We start from the raw sequence: 17754 nt of genomic DNA on the forward strand, positions 1-17754 counted from the left end.
TTGTCAAGAGTTACGAGTTACGAGTAACAATTTGATTACTTTGTTCTTTTCGGATCATTGAAGTATTTAATTTACACTACTTTTTTTCCTTATAGTTGTATTATTGCATTATATTAAGATTTATAACAGTTAACATAATATGTATAATAGAAGTACATTGAACCCGTAATCAAGACCATAATCCACAAAGATTGTGCAACATTTGCCAATCAACAAAGAAATTAATTAAATCAATTCTCTAGAAGGTACTCCTAAAAGACAATCAAGGATGATAATGTGAATATTTGATATAAAGTAATATATATGTAACTTAACTCACAGAAAAAGAACACATACCGTGTTTTTTTTTGGCCTCTATGGTATATATCTTTTAGAAAATCTTTTTTTTTAAAATAAAAAAATCTTTTAAAAAAAATCTTGTCTATATAAACAAGTGTTCTCTAAATTCAACACTTTTATAAACATATGATACACCAAAAAAAAACCAGAAACTTTTCTTTAGAATCCATTATTTCAAGCAAAACATTACATAAGTTACAAATATTTTAGTACCAAAAAAAATGGGATTGTTCAAAAGTGTGAAAATTGAACATAGACGAAGCTCTTGTAGTAATTCTGAAGTAAATCAAGGCGACATAGATGAAATTGATTGGGCAGCTCTTGAACGTCTCCCAACATTGGAAAGGGCACACCATAGTTTTTTGCATGGAGTGGCAGGTCAATTTAAAGAGGTTGATGTTACAAAACTTAGCTTCTCTGAGAGGAGGGCTTTGTTGAATAAATTGGTTAGAAATATGACACAAAATGAAGTTTTCTTGCACAAAATCAAGACTAGGTTTGATAGGTAAAATTTTAATCAAGTACTTGCTTTCCTTTCCATTACTCTTTAATTTGATATAATTTTTCTAGTAATTTTCAAGAATTTTTTTTACTAGCTTGCTTAGATTAGTTCAAGGTAATATTGATCACTTTTTTTTTTCAGATTTACTATTGATTTGTCCAAAACAATAAAAAAAAGTATTTTACCCTCTAAATGTTGACATGCAAATGCATGAGTAGCTAATATATAGTGTTACTAGCTTAGATTAGTTTGAGGTAATTTTGATCATTGCTATTTTTCATGTAGATTTTTTTTTTCTGTAGAAACAAGAAAAAAATATTTTTTTTACCCCCTTATAATTTGACATGCAAATGGATGAGTAGCTAAATTTGTTTAACAGCTTAGACTATAACTTATTTGAGGTACTATTGATCATTGCTAAATTTCATGTAAATACACTCTCTTTTTTTTTTTTGTCCAAACAAGAAAAAAACATATGTTTACCCCCATTAAAAAGTAAAACTTTGACATGCAAATGCATGACAGCATGAGGAGCTAATTTGTTGCCTTTTGGGTGAAGCTAATCTGTTTCAGCTTTTGGTTGGAGTCGCAGGAATAGTTTGATACTCTATCAGTTTATTTATTTTTTAAAAAATTGGAATCATAATTATCTCCAAATTAAGTTAATTATAACCTAATTAAGTTACTATCTGTTTGATGAGCTAGAGTTTCCTTGGCAACACCATCAATTGAAGTCCGGTTTCAGAATCTCAATGTTGAGGCATATGCTTATGTGGGTAGAAGAGCTATACCCACATTATTCAACTCCTTGGTTAATATGTATGAGGTATTTGAAATGTGATGATTATTTCTATTTTTACTAATATTCACATCTTTTTCTTCTCTTTCTAGTTTTAATTTGCTTAGTGAAATAATTAATGGGATCATATAATTTGATTCATTTGTTTTTTTATTACCATATTTGTTGTAAAGGGTGTGCTAAATGATCTCCATATACTTCCAAATCACAAGAAAAAACTGCAAATTCTTCAAGATATTAGTGGAATTATCAGACCTGGAAGGTAAATCTCAGGCTTTGTTTCCCATAATATTGTATGCCTTCAATCTTTTTGATTGGATACACTAAACAAAATATTTCATGGTTTTTAATAATATTATTTTTCCCTTTTTTGGTTTCTCTAGGATGACTTTGCTTATAGGGCCACCAAGCTCAGGGAAGACAACCTTGCTATTAGCTTTATCTGGTCTTCTTGATTCAGCATTGAAGGTAATCAAGGAAATCAGCATTTCCCACTTTTGAAAAGAAAAAGAAAAAAACTAGTTATTGAGCCGAGCGATGTCATTACGAGTCATTGCGTATAATTTAAAATTAATATTTAGTTCAAATGAAGTGAAATATCAATTTTATTTGTATTTAAGAATGAAATTGGTTGCATACCGTCTAACGGTCTAAGATACAACTTATTCTATTGTATCATCTAGCTAGACTTTAATTCTTGAAATACAATATAAATTATCTGGTTTAACAACAATTAGTAAATGAAAAGTAATTTACTTGATTCATGACAATTTATGTAAGCTATAGATTATACATTGAGTTAGAAAGTTGATATCTTTAATTTGTAGGGTTAAGTTTTGTGACAAAAAAACAAACGAAAACAATTGGTTACTAAAAATATAGGGCACTATTATAATTTTTACAATTTTTTTTTGAAAAGCTTCATGTATGAATAAATAATTTTATTTAAGTTATGACTCTATTATCATAGATTTTATACTTTTAAAAAGTTAGTTTTAAGTTTTAAAAATTATGAGCATGACTTTTCTTCTCTATTGGTTAATTTGTTGTTTTCAGTTGTTCCATTAAATAGTGGTAAAGGTTCCACCTATTTCCTCCATTTCATAATACTCGCTACACTTTCAATTGTGAGAAGTTTCACATTACTTGCTACACTTTCTTTTTGGGCAATAAACTCTCTTTATCTCTCTTCTCTTACATGAGTCTCTTTTCTTTTTACTGTCTACCTCTTTCTTCTCCAAAATTGCCTAGGAGTCCGTGAATCGAGAAGTGTAGCGAGTAATATGAAACGGAGGAAGTATTAAAGTGGAGTTTCGTTAATAGATTGAAGTTATAGCTTGGTGGTCGACCAACTGGTAACAGGCCCGGTCCTGATCTTTTTGGGGCCCTAGGTAAAATAGTAGAATGGGGCCCTTTAAAAAAAATGTAATTTATGATAGATTCAACTAAGAACATATGATAGTAGTTTTGGCAAAATTACACACCCACAAGGAGAAAAAACAATAACCCATTCTCCCAATTTGAAAAAATTAATAAAAGGGCACTAATCACTTGCATAAAAGAAAACAAAATCAGAATAAGAAGAAGAAATTTGCAGGCATCAATTTCAATTGTCAGTATTATTAAAGTATGCATCTCTCTTATGCAACTTAATTTTCCTTGAATTCTCATGGCCTTTCATCTAATTCTTCCTACACTTACCCACTTATTGAAGAAATTTCCGAAAAAAGCAAAATGTTTCACACACCAAAAGACTTCTCATCTTCTTCAGTAAGAACAACTTGATAAATTTCCATTGCCCATATACAGTAAGAACAACAAAATCGATGCAACTTGAAATATAAATGAAGCGAATATTGAAAAACAGCAAAATATTTCACATAAAAATATACTTAATCAGATCAAATGAAAAAAACAACATATCAAAGATGATAGTTCGAAATTCAAAGAATATCATTAACTCAGAAATGAGTTCAATATATGAGTAAAACATGAAGATGATTGGATGAAAGACATTCATTTTGCAGCATTAGAAAAGATATAGAGGGATGAGAGAGAGGACCTTCGAAGTAGACACAAAACTCAAGTAGCAGTGAGGAAAGGAGAGAGAAAGAGGAGGAAAAGTAGGATTTTGGGAAATTTTTGGGAATTATTAAGAAAATTAAATTTGGACTTTGGAAAGAGAGAGAGAATAACTGAAGAAGATGAGAAGTCTTTTGGTGTGGTGAAGACTGAAGCGTACTCTTTCTTCTGTTTCACGCATGTAATTGCCACTATTAGTAAAAAAAAATTTCTACAGTTGGGCCCCTTTTAGGCTGGGGCCCTGGGCCGTCGCCCCTTTAAACGCCCCTCAGGACCGGGACTGACTGGTAAATAAGTTAGAGGTCAAAGACTCAGTAGAGAAAAAGTAACCCTCTTCATAATTAATATATTACCATTCTTTGATTTATGTTTGACGATCCCTTAAGCCCTTTTGTCTTAATACTACCACACCCCTACCTATTTTAATTAATTCCCTAATTACATAGATAACATATAGGTTCTTTATGATTAATTGAAAGACACACTTTTTTTTTTCTTGATTGACACTCTAAACCCTAAAGAATGCTTATTTGCTAGTTTGTTACCCTAGTCAAATGTATCGAAGAAATACATTATTGCATGGTTCCGAAATATTGTTGTTTTCCTTTGGTGTAATAGAACGTTATCAAATTGTGAGTAAATGCACTTCAATAGATGTTATAAAAAAAAAAGAACTTTGCACTTATCATACTTCAAAATGGATCCAATATTTTATTTTAGAGCACCAACTTCCACATTTACGTATGACATATTGTCGATATTGACATGCATATGAATTAATTTTTTATCAACAATGATCTATGCACTGATTAATAACTATAGTTGAATGGTGAAAATGAATGCACCTAATAAATGCTACTCCTTTTATATGTTAGTCAGAGAAAATAAACGACTAATCTACATTTAAAGTGATGAATTTACTATGGTTGTGATCAGGTATCTGGAAAAGTGACGTACAATGGACATGAGTTGCATGAATTTGTTTCTCAAAGATGTTCGGCTTATGTTAGTCAAAATGATGTTCACATTGGTGAAATGACCGTAAGAGAAACTTTAGGTTTTTCTGCCACATGCCAAGGAGTTGGCTATGCTTTTGGTAAATGTGATATCAAACACCTTATTTTCTTTTTTTTTCATCATTATTATTTTATTATCATTCGATAAAAAAAAAAACTTCTAGATTCTTCCAAGGTGTATATGGTACATCCAGATTCAAGAGTACTTATAAAAGTGACTCTCGATTTAAAGTGTACGTGACAAGTGCATGTGTGAGAGGCATGCACTAGTCTACACGTTGGACAAGTAGCACGAAACAATGATTTTACCTAATTATATCTATTCTCATTGTAGTTTTTTTTTTTGTACTTTGTTTTCAAGATTTGCTCCTGGATCTACTCAGAAAAGAAAAGGATGAAGACACTAAGCCAGATCCATTACTTGACACTATCTTGAAGGTTAGCCTAATATATTTTTTAATAGAACCACTATATATATTAAAGATTTTTTTATTTTTCTAAGAATAATATCAACTCAATCATTTAAAAACATTGTCAAGTTTGGACATCCTCTCCCCTAATACCTAACATGTTAAAAATAAAGAAAATTTGCAAGATAATTAAGTTTCTCGAGTAGACGAGTAGTATATGATAGAGTATAATTAAACTATTCCTGCTGATGGTTGGAGTTCCAGGAATAGTTTAATACTCTATCATAAGCTGGTGGTTGAGGTCCCAAGAATAGTTTAATACTCTATCAGTATAGTTAGAAGAGATTGTACCACTTTATCTTGGAAATTTTTGGGAAATAATGTATATATCTAAATTTGGGATATTTTAAGGAAACTATACAAGCTTTGAGATTAAACCTTTGAATCTAATCTAAGTTTAACATGATTATGTGATATCTTATACATTTGGATACAGGCATCAGCCATGGATAATCAAAGAAGAAATTTGTTCACTGAATATGTTCTTAAGGTAACTTATACTTTATTTTATACGACTGCATTGCTTGCTCTAGATCAAATATACTTCTTACCCTAGCTATAATTTTTGAAGTTCATGCATTTCCTGCAACCTTTTCAACTAATCAACTCACATAATGTTTTTTTCCCAGGTTTTGGGGCTAGAGGAATGTGCTGATACACTTATAGGGGATCAAATGACAAGGGGAATTTCTGGAGGTCAAAAAAAGCGAGTAACAATAGGTAAAGATTATAGCAAATACACATGCAACTGCAAGACAGTTTTTTGACAGTGAAACTATAGGATTTAGCAAAAGATATTACTGCCGTGTAACTTGTGTTTGTATGTGTTAATTTTCGGATTATGTGAAAATGGGCCTAGATAACCCAATAAGGAGGAGGAGAGTTTAGCCCACTTACAAGTTAGGAGGTTCCATCCTAAAACCAATTGGTAATAGGAGGAGTAACTCCTTATCTTATAAAGTGGTTTATTCTCTCCTCTTTCTCCAATGTGGGACACTCACAAGTGGGCATTTCATGGGTTTCAACAGTATGCTGGGTTTTGGGCTCTAAACTACAAGGCTTAATTTTTTTTTAAAAAAAACACCTACGGAGACAGGCCCAGGCGTGCGCCAATGAAGATCCGCCATTGATGTCTCCATTGGTTATGAAAATAAATAGTATTGGTTTTGAACAGAAAAGCTTTTCTAAGGCTTCTTTGGTAAAAATTACATGACTTTTTAACATGACCCGTCAGTAACGTCTTGGTCTCATTGTAGCACGTAGGGTTTTACTAAATACCTGAAAGTATATCGTTCCTTCTTTAACCAGCTCCACTATTGATTAATCCGGATATATAGTCTCAACTTGGAGGGGGTGTTTTTCCGAAGCATTTTGATCTTCCGCGTTTGTCCTGTTAAACGGGTAAAAAGAATCAATAGAAGGGGAGGCAATGATGGGCAAAAAGAGTGAAAAGAAATTTTCCAACAAATTTACGTTACATTTTTAACATGTTATCAATCATATGACTTATGAGACTGTGTTGGGAATATATATCTAAAGTTCAAACTATTCCGCGTTAAACTAGTTGGAACTCTTTGAAAGAAAATGGATTATAGTTGGAACTATTACTGTCGATTTTTCTTAAATTTCAATGATCTAATACAGGGGAAATGCTAGTTGGTCCTGCAAATGCATATTTCATGGACAGTATATCGGTTGGCTTAGACAGTTCTACAACCTATCAGATAATCAACTCAATCAGGCAATCTGTACAAATTATGAACAAAACTGCCTTAATCTCTCTGCTTCAACCTCCTCCGGAAACTTTTGAGCTATTTGATGACATAATTCTCATCTCTGAGGGGCAGATTATGTACCAAGGACCTCGAATTTATGTTCTTGATTTCTTCGAATCCTTGGGTTTTCGATGTCCTGAGAGGAAAGCTATTGCTGATTACTTGCAAGAGGTATTGATACACTCCCCAAGTCATGCAAGTTTACACCAAATATTCATGCCAACAAAATTATATATACAAGAGTTTACGCGACCCTTCTCTCAAGGGAAGTACCTAAACGGAATATTTTGCTTAATTAGCTATATATTTTATGACAGGTTATATCAAAAAAGGATCAAGCACAATATTGGGCAAGACAAGAGCAGTATGCTTATGTTTCTACTAAGCAATTTGCTGATACATTTAAGGAGTTCCATGTAGGAAGAGCCCTCCATAATGATCTCGCGGCACCATTTGACAAGTCCATGGGTCACCCTTTTGCTTTGACAAAGTCGAAATTTGGAGCTAAAAAGATGGTTTTACTCAAAGCTTGTTTGTTAAGAGAAATCCTTCTTATGAAAAGAAACCTACTAGTCTTTGCTTTCAAGATGGTTCAAGTAAGTTACCAAGAGAAAATTTTCAATTTTCATCTTACCCTTTAAAATACATTTGCAATTTTGTTACACTTGTTGGTGGTGTATTCTAATTTGCACCTAGTTTCCGGTCAGATTAATAACTTTGTTATGTTTTAGCTTAATTTTAGTTAATCTTATATAATAATCAAGTTTTGTTGTTATAGACTATTCATAAGCTAACATTTTGTCTATTTTTTTACAACTTTTACAGTTTTTGTTTAGCTAAATCAGACTGATTAATACAAGAATTGCAAATTTTTCTTTGGGGTGTATTCATTGCAGCTCGCGGTTCTTGGATTCATTGTTGCGAGTGCTTTCTCCGAAGATAGAAAGCATCGCGATACAATTGAAGATGGAACAATTTATATGGGAGCTCTCTTCATTGGACTAGTAACAATTATACTTTCAGGATTTGCTGTTCTACCCATGACCATTACAAAACTTCCAGTCTACTATAAGCAGAGGAGTTTCCTATTTTACCCTTCATGGGCATACTCATTTCCAACATTGATCCCAGGGATGGTTTTTTCAGCTCTTGAAGTTATCATTTGGGTTGTCACAACTTACTTTATCATAGGGTTTGATTTAAACTTCTTGAGGCAAGTTTTTACTTGTCTAGACATAAACTTTTTTTAGTTTCTGTTAAATTTATTTCATTTTTGAACCTTCTTTTCTTATTATTTATTTATTTGTCGAATTTTGTCTCAGGTTATTGAAACATGGTGTTATTCTGGTACTATGTGGGCAAATGTCTTACAGTCTTTTCAGATGCATTGGAGCTGTAACAAGAGATAATTCCATTGCAAATGTTGTAGCAAACCTTGCAGTTATGTGGCTGGTTATATTCAGTGGTTTTGTGTTAGCAAGAGGTACAGTTAAAAAGACCACTTAATGTAGTTGTTTCCCAAAACATTATATCCTACATCCATACAATATTATATACTTCATCCGTTCCATGATAAGTGAAACAGTTCTCTCTTTTATGTGAGAGCTTTTTTAGAGAAATGTTTCACTTATTATGGAACGGAGGAAGTATCATGCTATACTCTACTTCTATTTCTTAGTAAAAGAAACGTTGAAACTTTCGCGCCCTTTGAAACATACATTTGACTCTTAAGTAAAGTAGATATCTTGAATATGCACTTCAGAAGGAATCTATCATAAGTCCAATGTTTAATTTCTTGAGAAATGCAGGGAGTACTATTTCTTTTCCTTTTTTTGTTTTGAAAATGAAAATGGCGGATCTAGGGGGTGGCCTACCCGGGCCTCGGCCCACCCCATGATCCAAAATAATTATAACTTTATAAGTAATCTATCTGGGATAGTAATGCAAATAGGTATGGTTAATCAATAAGTTCGGCGCGCTTTATATAGAAATCCTAGATCTGCCATGCTACTCTTCGAGAATGATTATGATGGAACTTGGGTGAATATGGTATATTTTCGTAATAAGGTCATATTTATTTCAAGTGAAGTGTGTATGAATGTATGATGTTACTAAGAGCACACTATAAACAATTGGTTGTCTCCCTTGAGGGTGCAAAAAACTGTATCTTTTCCTTGGTTTTAAAAGAGTGTTATATTTTTTTGTCTTTCTAGAGGCAATGAGGAAATGGTTACTTTGGGCTTATTGGACATCTCCTTTAATGTATGTTTACAATGCCATTTCTGCAAATGAGTTCCTATCAGAATCATGGGCAAAACATGTAAGATTTCCATTTTCTATCCAAAACTTAAAGACTTGAATCTTCACTTTCGACAACTAACAATGTTCCACATTTTTATTCAGCATCTTGCAGGTTCAAATCAAGCATTGGGAATGTCTGTCCTAAAATCTCATGGAGCAATTACTAATTCAAATTGGTATTGGGTTGGTATCTCTGCATTGATCGGCTTCATAATCCTCTTCGCTCTGCTTGGCAGTCTCGCGCTTGCCTATCTCAAACGTAAGCCTACAACGTGCCATTGCAATAAATTGTTAACTATAATAAGCCCTACTCACTTTAACTTCAAAGAATAGTATTTAGTAAAGATCATTCTTACTTAGTAAAAATGAACCAGGCTTAATACTGATCATGACGCGGTGTTGCTTGGAGGTTTCTATTTTTTCTCCCGCGCCCTGAATCTACAACTAGTATTTCAAGTGTTACACATATATTATGATTTTTTACCTCCACAGCATATGGACTATCTCAATCATCAGCCTTCATCTCTGAAGAAGTGGAAGAGGAAATAAACCAAGATAACAGAACACAAAATAGTGGTAAAAGCACAAGCCTACCTTTCACACCTCTCTGCTTGACTTTTGAGAACATCATATATTCAGTTGACATGCCAAAGGTAACTAACAGTTAAGCATAAAAAGACCTTTTGTAACCTAATTAATCAACAACAAAATGAACTCATGCTTTTTAACCTACAGGAGAGGAAACAAAGGGGAAACCCGCTTGATCGATTGGTGTTACTCAATGGAGTAAGTGGCTCTTTTAGACCTGGTGTATTAACAGCTTTGATGGGAGTCACAGGAGCAGGAAAAACCACTTTGTTAGATGTTCTAGCAGGAAGAAAAAACACAGGATATATAGAAGGAAGCATTAAAGTTTCAGGGTATTTAAAGAAGCAAGAAACTTTTGCTAGAGTTTCAGGATATTGTGAACAGAATGATATCCATTCTCCTCTCATGACTGTCTATGAATCTGTTGTCTTCTCGGCGTCTCTTCGATTACCCAAGGATATTAGCTCCGAAGCTAAACATGTAAGTTATTTTTCATGCCAATTGTTAGTTACCTTGACTGTTTTTTTCAAAATATTTTCTGAATCCATCTTGTGTGTACTAATATTGCTATTTCTAATATTTTGAGCTTCAATTCTCTGAGTGCTTTTTTTCTTTTTTCTTTCATTAGAACTTTGTGGATGAAATCATGGAATTGATTGAGCTTAGACCAATAAAAGATGCATTAGTCGGAATGCCAAATGTAAATGGTCTCTCAGTAGAGCAGAGGAAAAGGTTAACCATAGCAGTAGAGCTGGTTGCAAACCCTTCCATACTGTTCATGGATGAGCCTACTTCGGGCCTCGATGCGAGGGCAGCTGCTATTGTCATGAGAGTTGTGAGGAATACAGTTAATACTGGCCGAACAGTCGCTTGCACCATCCACCAGCCTAGCATTGACATTTTTGAATCCTTTGATGAGGTATGAATATAATATTTCTCTTTGTGCATGGTTTCAGTTAGATGTGATCATGGGCCGGACCATGCTTTTGCACAAAAATCGCCATAAGTCGGAATTTTAGCCCGAACCTGGGAAAATCGGGGCAGCTCCAGCCTAAGCCTAAATTAGACTGAAAACATCTTTCGAGGCTAAAACTCATGCCCAAATCCCGGCATTTTTTGGCGTGGCTGAGCTCTTGTTGAACTCTAGTTTCACTTGGTTTCGTTGTTTCCATACATGATTTATGACTAGTTGTTTGCTTTAAATCTCAGCTTTTCCTTTTGAAGCAAGGAGGTCAAGTGTTATATGCAGGTCCTCTAGGCCATCAGTGTAGCCAGCTGATCAGTTACTTTGAGGTAGGTATAACAAAAATGATCTTTAAACCAATAGAATTCTTTGTTTATATAAGCAAACCATAAGTTTAATCAATAAGAATTGGTTTAATCCGTAAAAGTTCATTAGACATATAAGAAAACACTTACACATCAGTAACATTCAGTTTGTAATTAGTAACAAAGAAATTGTAGTTAAGAGAATAAGGCTCAAGAATAATCATTTTCGGAAAAGCTAAAATTTCTGTAATCATGAAGCAAATCAATGGAGTACCTAAGATAAGAGATGGGTACAACCCTGCGACATGGGTGCTAGAAGTATCAGCAAGAGCAGCAGAGGAGCGATTAGGGATTGATTTCGCAACCATTTATACAGATTCTGAGCTTTACAGGTAAGGCTCTTCTGTCCCAAAGTATTGATCCATATGCTTTTTTTCGAAAGTCAAAGTTTATCAACTCTGACCATATGTTTTCATTAACATAATTTTAAAAAATTTATCATGTGAATCTTGTTATAATGCTTCCAATGTCTATTTTCAAAATATCTAAATTTTTTAGAATTTTTTCATACATGATTATAATATGTAGATTCCATGAAAAAAAAAACAAATGATACAATGTGTTGGTACAAAAGGAGTATGTTCTTGTAAAGCAAATTTAGTATCACTTTTGTAAACTCAGTATAAATGTGATTCAATTTCTGGTACTCCCTATTTTAGGAGAAACAAAGCTATGATTAGGGAGTTAAGTATACCTCCAGAAAATTCTCAAGACCTCCATTTTCCGACATCATACCCTCAATCGTATCTTACTCAATGGAAAATGTGTTTATGGAGGCAATACAAGTCATACTGGAGAAATGCAGCTCATAATGGTGTTAGGTTCGCGACTACATTAGCATCCGGCTTCATGTTTGGGATTGTGTTCTGGAAAATTGGTAATAGAAGGTAAATTAACTTGCATCTAATTTTTTTTGTTTAACTTGAAAACATTGGAACATGTACTTTTCTGAAGATCATTGCTATTTTGAAGGGACACACAAGTTGATCTTGTTGGTGGAATTGGTGCAATGTATATATCTACCATGTTCATGGGAGCACAGACAAGCTCTAGTGTAATGCCAGTTTTGAGCAACGATAAACCCGCCTTTTATAGAGAGAGATCTTCTGGATTATATGCTGCTATACCTTATGCTTTGGCACAGGTAAGTCTTTATAAACAAGTACTTTCTCTGTCCTTTATTAGTTTACCCACTTTGACTTATAACACTATTCATCATTGTTACTTTGACCATCAGTTGTGCTTTATATGTAAGGAAAAATATAATCACGTGGGATATCGTTTGATTCGTCTCACTATGTAGTTTCTGAATATCAAATTTTTATAATTTTTACAAATACTTAATTAGAGATATTAATACTCAAAGTTTTACATCGATAAATATGAAAAGTCAAAACGGGTAAACTAAACACGAAACTTATTTTTTAATGCTTGTTTGTTATCATAGATGTTTGTACCTTAATGTGTTTCTGACATTATGTTATATTACAGGTTGTGATTGAAATTCCATATGTTTTAGCACAAGTGACCATTTTTGAAATCATATCCTATGGAATGATAGGATTCGAATGGTCAGCCTTGAAGTTCTTCCAAGAATACCTCTTCATGCTATTATCACTGTTGTGCTTCACATACTTTGGTATGATGATCTCATCCATGACTCCTAACCAAGAAACATGCTCTATCTTGGCTAGTCTTATCTTCTCCTTGTGGAATCTCTTTGCTGGTTTCGCCATCCCTCGAAATGTAAGTACGTCTGAAATTTAAGTTTTATTTAAGAGCTTGTCACACTTGTTTATTTTAAACAAGAAAAATAGCACATTTGGCCTAATAAATTCATACAAGGGTCAACAAGGATTACCCAAGTTCAAATGACAACTAATATATATTAGTATCGAAAAGTGACTTTTCAGGTGAAAAGAATGTAGCCTAGATTTCTTGTTTACAACTGATGGTCTGTTATATTGCATGTGTCCGTATTCATTATAATTCGTACTAATCTATCATGATAGGTGTCATATGATAGTCTTCTAATGCTAGGGAAAAAAAAGCGCGGAGGAAATATATGATAGTCTTCTAATGCTCATAGCACATGCTGTTCAATGCTTAGGTTTTAAGGGTCTGTTCTCCCCAGTTTATTTTTAATTCAATTCAATTCAGTTCAATTCAATTCAGTTCAGTTTAGCTCTGGACAATACTTTTACTCTCACATATCACTATTCATTTCAGTTCAGTTCAATTTAGTTGTTTTATGCCGAAGAGAACAGACCCTAAGTTGTAACTGTTGTAATTGTTGTGGTGTTGGTTTTTTATGTGCAGAGAGTTCCAGATTGGTGGAAATGGTATACATGGGTATGTCCTGTATCATGGAGCATGTATGGGTTGGTAACTTCTCAATATGGAGATATAGAATCTAAGCTTGATACTGGGAAGACAGTGTCCCAATTCATATGGGATTATTATGGGTACAAATATGAATTCTTGGGGATTGTGACTGCTGTTATGGCTGGTTTCAATGTGCTCTTTATTTTCTTTTACTGTCTCTTCACCAAGATGTTCAACTTCCAGAAAAGATAAGATCGAGTTCGAGCACTTGAAATTGGGCAGATCAAATCAATGTAGTACTAGCATAGTTAAATGGTTACATGTTTCAGACATATGCATTTTGTGTAGTAGTTAGTGAGGTTCTTACTATGTTAACTCTTGCCTCACTACCTAAAGTATTGTAATATTAAGGTGTATAACAGTATTAAGTGTAGGAGAGATCCAATAGAACATTTTATTACAAGGTTGGACTGAGTGATAGAATATGAAATTGAGTGAAATATGTTTTATTAGCAAAAGCTACATCCCATCTTTAAGTTTTCTCTAAACAATTTTCAGAAGAATTCTCGCCAGAAATAGTATTTTTGGTACTTTTTAACAAAACTTAAATTTAAGTTGGTATATCCCCACAAAAAAATTTAACGAGGTATATTCCCACAAATGTCCTATTATTTTGGTATAGAGAACGTATTGTGTCGGACTCGTCCGACCATAATCTTTGGTCGGACGACTTTCAGGTGGTTCCAAATTTTTTTCACTTGGTTTCAAAAAAAATTCAGTTAGTCTTCATTTTTTTTCAGTTAGTCTGAATTTGTTTTCAGTTAGTCTAAATGAAAGTAAGTTATCTCTAAATGAAAGTAACTTAGGTCTAATTGAAAGTAACTTAGGTCTAACTGAAAGTAACTTACCTTGCTCTAAATGAAAGTATATAGTAGTAAATCTGAAATCTGATGACCAATCCAAGCTTCTTCCTACAGAACCAACACTTGGGTATTGCACTCTCCTTCTTTTCAGCCTGAATGTAGTCCATAATATATATCTCTTTTTCTCTCCCTTCTAATGACATTAAGCTCATCTCATCCTCCAACTCATCTATATCAGAATCAGATTCAGATGATGATGATGCTAATTCTGCCTCCTCCTTCTCTTGCCACTTAATTTTCCAACGCACCTGTCTCTACTCAAAATGTTTCTAAGACAATGAAAGTTTGGATGTTATTACAACAGAAATATTGTTCAATAATCCCCCCTCAAAGAATGCCACTTCAATTTTAGCTGAAACCATAGTGGAGGAATTCCCAGAACACCTCGCTGCAACCTAGGATCAAAAACATCAAAATTCACCCGGCGCAATGAATCCAACAAGACTTGAGTTCTAGTCGTTCGAGTTGCGGTGGAGACTCGAGGGACGATTTCCATCAGAACTTGCAGTTAAGTTTCATGGAAAAACTATTGCCTGTCGAAGTGGAGAAGAAGTTAAAAAAGTCAGCCCGTCCGACGGAAAGTGTTGGGTCAGACGGTCTGACCCAATACTTTCACTTTGGTATATTCTCACAAAAAACTCAAAAATATAAGTATAAAAGTCACTTTCGTCCGAAATATCTCATATGGTTCTCAAATTCTCATGATCCATGGTTGTTTGGTAGCTACCTCAAGCAAATACACTAAATTTAATAGAGACAATTAAAAAATAATAAATTATGTTAAGTTGGACTTCAGTGATTATTAATGTATGTCTCTAGCTAGTAGGTAGATTACTCGATGGATAGACAAAGTTTTTCCTTTTTCAAATTAGTATATTCCTTGCATGCATGAGGTCATGTGATTAGTCCTTGTGAGTGACTACAAGTAAATTTATTTTTATAGAGCACATTTTTTTGAAAGTTCTAAACATTCATCATCTAAGCATTAAGCATAATTCGGAACATAAATGTGTTGCAAATAGTCTATCTACCTCCTATAACAACGATCTCATTAAATCTATTGCACATAATGAAAAATATGCAACGAGAAAATGATCTTTTTGCAAATTCAATTAAAAACAAACATGCATATTCTAACTTATTTGTGGGTTCAATCAAGAAAAAACATACTCTCTTAATTAGGATAAGTCAAATACAAAAGCAATTGTTATCGTATAATCGATATGAACCAACTAAAGCATAAAGTATTAGAGTGGGAAGATGAGCTAAGAGTGACATCTAATATGGAGTATCTCTTGAGGAAGTTTTAATGAATAAATAAATAACATAATGGCCATGAAAAAAAGAGAAATAACCTAATATCTATAATACACTCCACTTATATTTAGAGAGCATTGAACAATACAAACAAGTTAAGGTTGTGTTTGGGAATATGGATTTCATTTCAATTTTAGAATTTCAATTCTAGAATTATAAATCCCCACATTTAAATCCAAATGATTTGTTTGGGAAAAATTAAGAATTTCAAATGCATAATTTGAACATGTTTGTAATGGTATTGTTAATGGTGGGAGAGAGAAGAAGGGGGAGAGTGATGAGAGAGGAGATAGAAATAAACTACACTTATTTTGGATTTAAAATGACATATGTTTTGGTTGGATTTCAAATTCTCCAATTATGCCTTACTTCTTATGAGTCTTGGATTTGGGCCAAATACAATTCCAAATTCTTAGATGATCCAAACAAGTGATTTGGCCCAATTCCAAAATTTCAAATGAAATTCCAGAATCCAAACAGGCCATAAATGAATATAAAACCCAACCATTAAGATAACAATAAACTCCAATAAAGCTTAGTAGTAGCCAATTTTTTTTTATCCACGAAGGCAGTACAAAGTACAAAGAAGGGGAGGGGGGATTTGAACTTGTGACCTATCGTTCACAGCACCTCAATCTTAACTACTATATGTTAGAGTCCTGACTATGCCGTTGTACCATCGTTAATATATATCGGTTTTGCATCTCTTAGATCAGAAACAAGAAAATCCAATATGCATTCGGAGAAGCGACATAGAGATGAAGGAGATGGTGTGATTCTCTGATGCTCTTCATAAGTAGTACTACCAGTACAGTCGTAGTTAGCATCACTTGGTTTAAAGTAATTACCATTGAAAAATGTGAGGATAACAAACGTCGATAATACGACCCAAAAATATGTTGATCCAAAACCAAACGAGTAGTATGCAGTGCAAATCGAAGCTGCCATTATAAACTTGAAATATTTAAATTCAGGTAACAAAAAATTATTATACAACCCACATATTCTAGATGATTCAGCTGCACAAAAACTCTGGACAGCAAAACCTAATATCCCAATTAGTATATGATTTTTATCAGGCTTCACAATGTAGAATTTTAAGAACTGCATCCAGAAAGTGAGCAACGTAAAAGTTCTATAAATCAATATCCTGTCTAACATCCATTTTGGAGGTTTTATAAATAGTATTATCGGGAACCCCATTGTAGCGATACTGATAGTAATCATATGTTTAGAAAATGATTCATACATGCTAGCTGAAGAAATTCATAAACTGAATTTCATATTTTGCGGAAATGTAAAATACAGAAGAGAGAAATGTAGAGAGAAGAAGGAGAGAAGAATTTTATTAATGTGTTTTGTAAGTAAGTGAATGAATACTTATACACATCAATATCAGCTTATATACAAGTAGCTGAATCTCTAAGCTATAGAATTAACTATATGCTTATACAAGATAGTTAGTTATAACTAACTGTATGCTGAGCTGGCAGTTAGTTACAAACAGAATAACTAACTTTCTGATATCTTCAACAGCCCCCCTCAAGCTAGGGAGGATCAGGGATTAAACCTAGCTTGGAGCTCAGTTTGATATGTTGAGGAGAAGAAAGGGCTTTAGTGAATAAATCTGCAATCTGCTCTTGTGTTGGAATATAAGAGAGTTCCAACAAGCCTTCCATCACCTTTTCTCGAGTGAAATGGCAATCTAATTCGATGTGTTTAGTTCTTTCATGCAGAACTGGATTCTTGCCAATATGTATAGCTGATTGGTTATCACATAGAAGCTTTACAGGTTGTAAATTAGGAACACCAAACTCTTGTAAAAGCCTGACCAACCAAGTCACTTCTGCAGCAGCAGCTGCCATAGCTCGATATTCAGCTTCTGAGCTAGATTTAGACACAGTTGCTTGCTTTTTAGACTTCCAAGAAACTGGAGAATTGCCTAGGAGTATAACATAACCAGTGACTGATCTTCTTGTGTTTGGACA

The 17754-nt window shown here is 33.5% G+C and overlaps 1 protein-coding gene across 1 annotated transcript; it reads left to right on the forward strand.

The window, feature by feature from the left end:
• The first annotated feature begins 401 nt into the window (after nt 1–401).
• LOC104902468 (pleiotropic drug resistance protein 1) lies at nt 402–14039 on the forward strand. The gene is made up of 23 exons (XM_010690257.4): nt 402–844; nt 1547–1667; nt 1814–1902; nt 2024–2108; nt 4659–4818; nt 5100–5176; nt 5645–5698; nt 5838–5928; nt 6853–7154; nt 7301–7579; nt 7880–8196; nt 8306–8466; nt 9197–9303; nt 9387–9543; nt 9777–9937; nt 10020–10352; nt 10501–10791; nt 11082–11165; nt 11400–11533; nt 11861–12088; nt 12174–12345; nt 12693–12947; nt 13521–14039. The coding sequence occupies exons 1-23, from the start codon at nt 561–563 to the stop codon at nt 13776–13778; spliced, it is 4200 nt and encodes a 1399-aa protein (XP_010688559.2). The 5' UTR covers nt 402–560; the 3' UTR covers nt 13779–14039.
• Nucleotides 14040–17754: the final 3715 nt, after the last annotated feature.

The sequence above is a fragment of the Beta vulgaris genome, chromosome 8 (assembly GCF_026745355.1).
Source record: "Beta vulgaris subsp. vulgaris cultivar EL10 chromosome 8, EL10.2, whole genome shotgun sequence".
Taxonomy (NCBI): Eukaryota; Viridiplantae; Streptophyta; class Magnoliopsida; order Caryophyllales; family Amaranthaceae; genus Beta; species Beta vulgaris.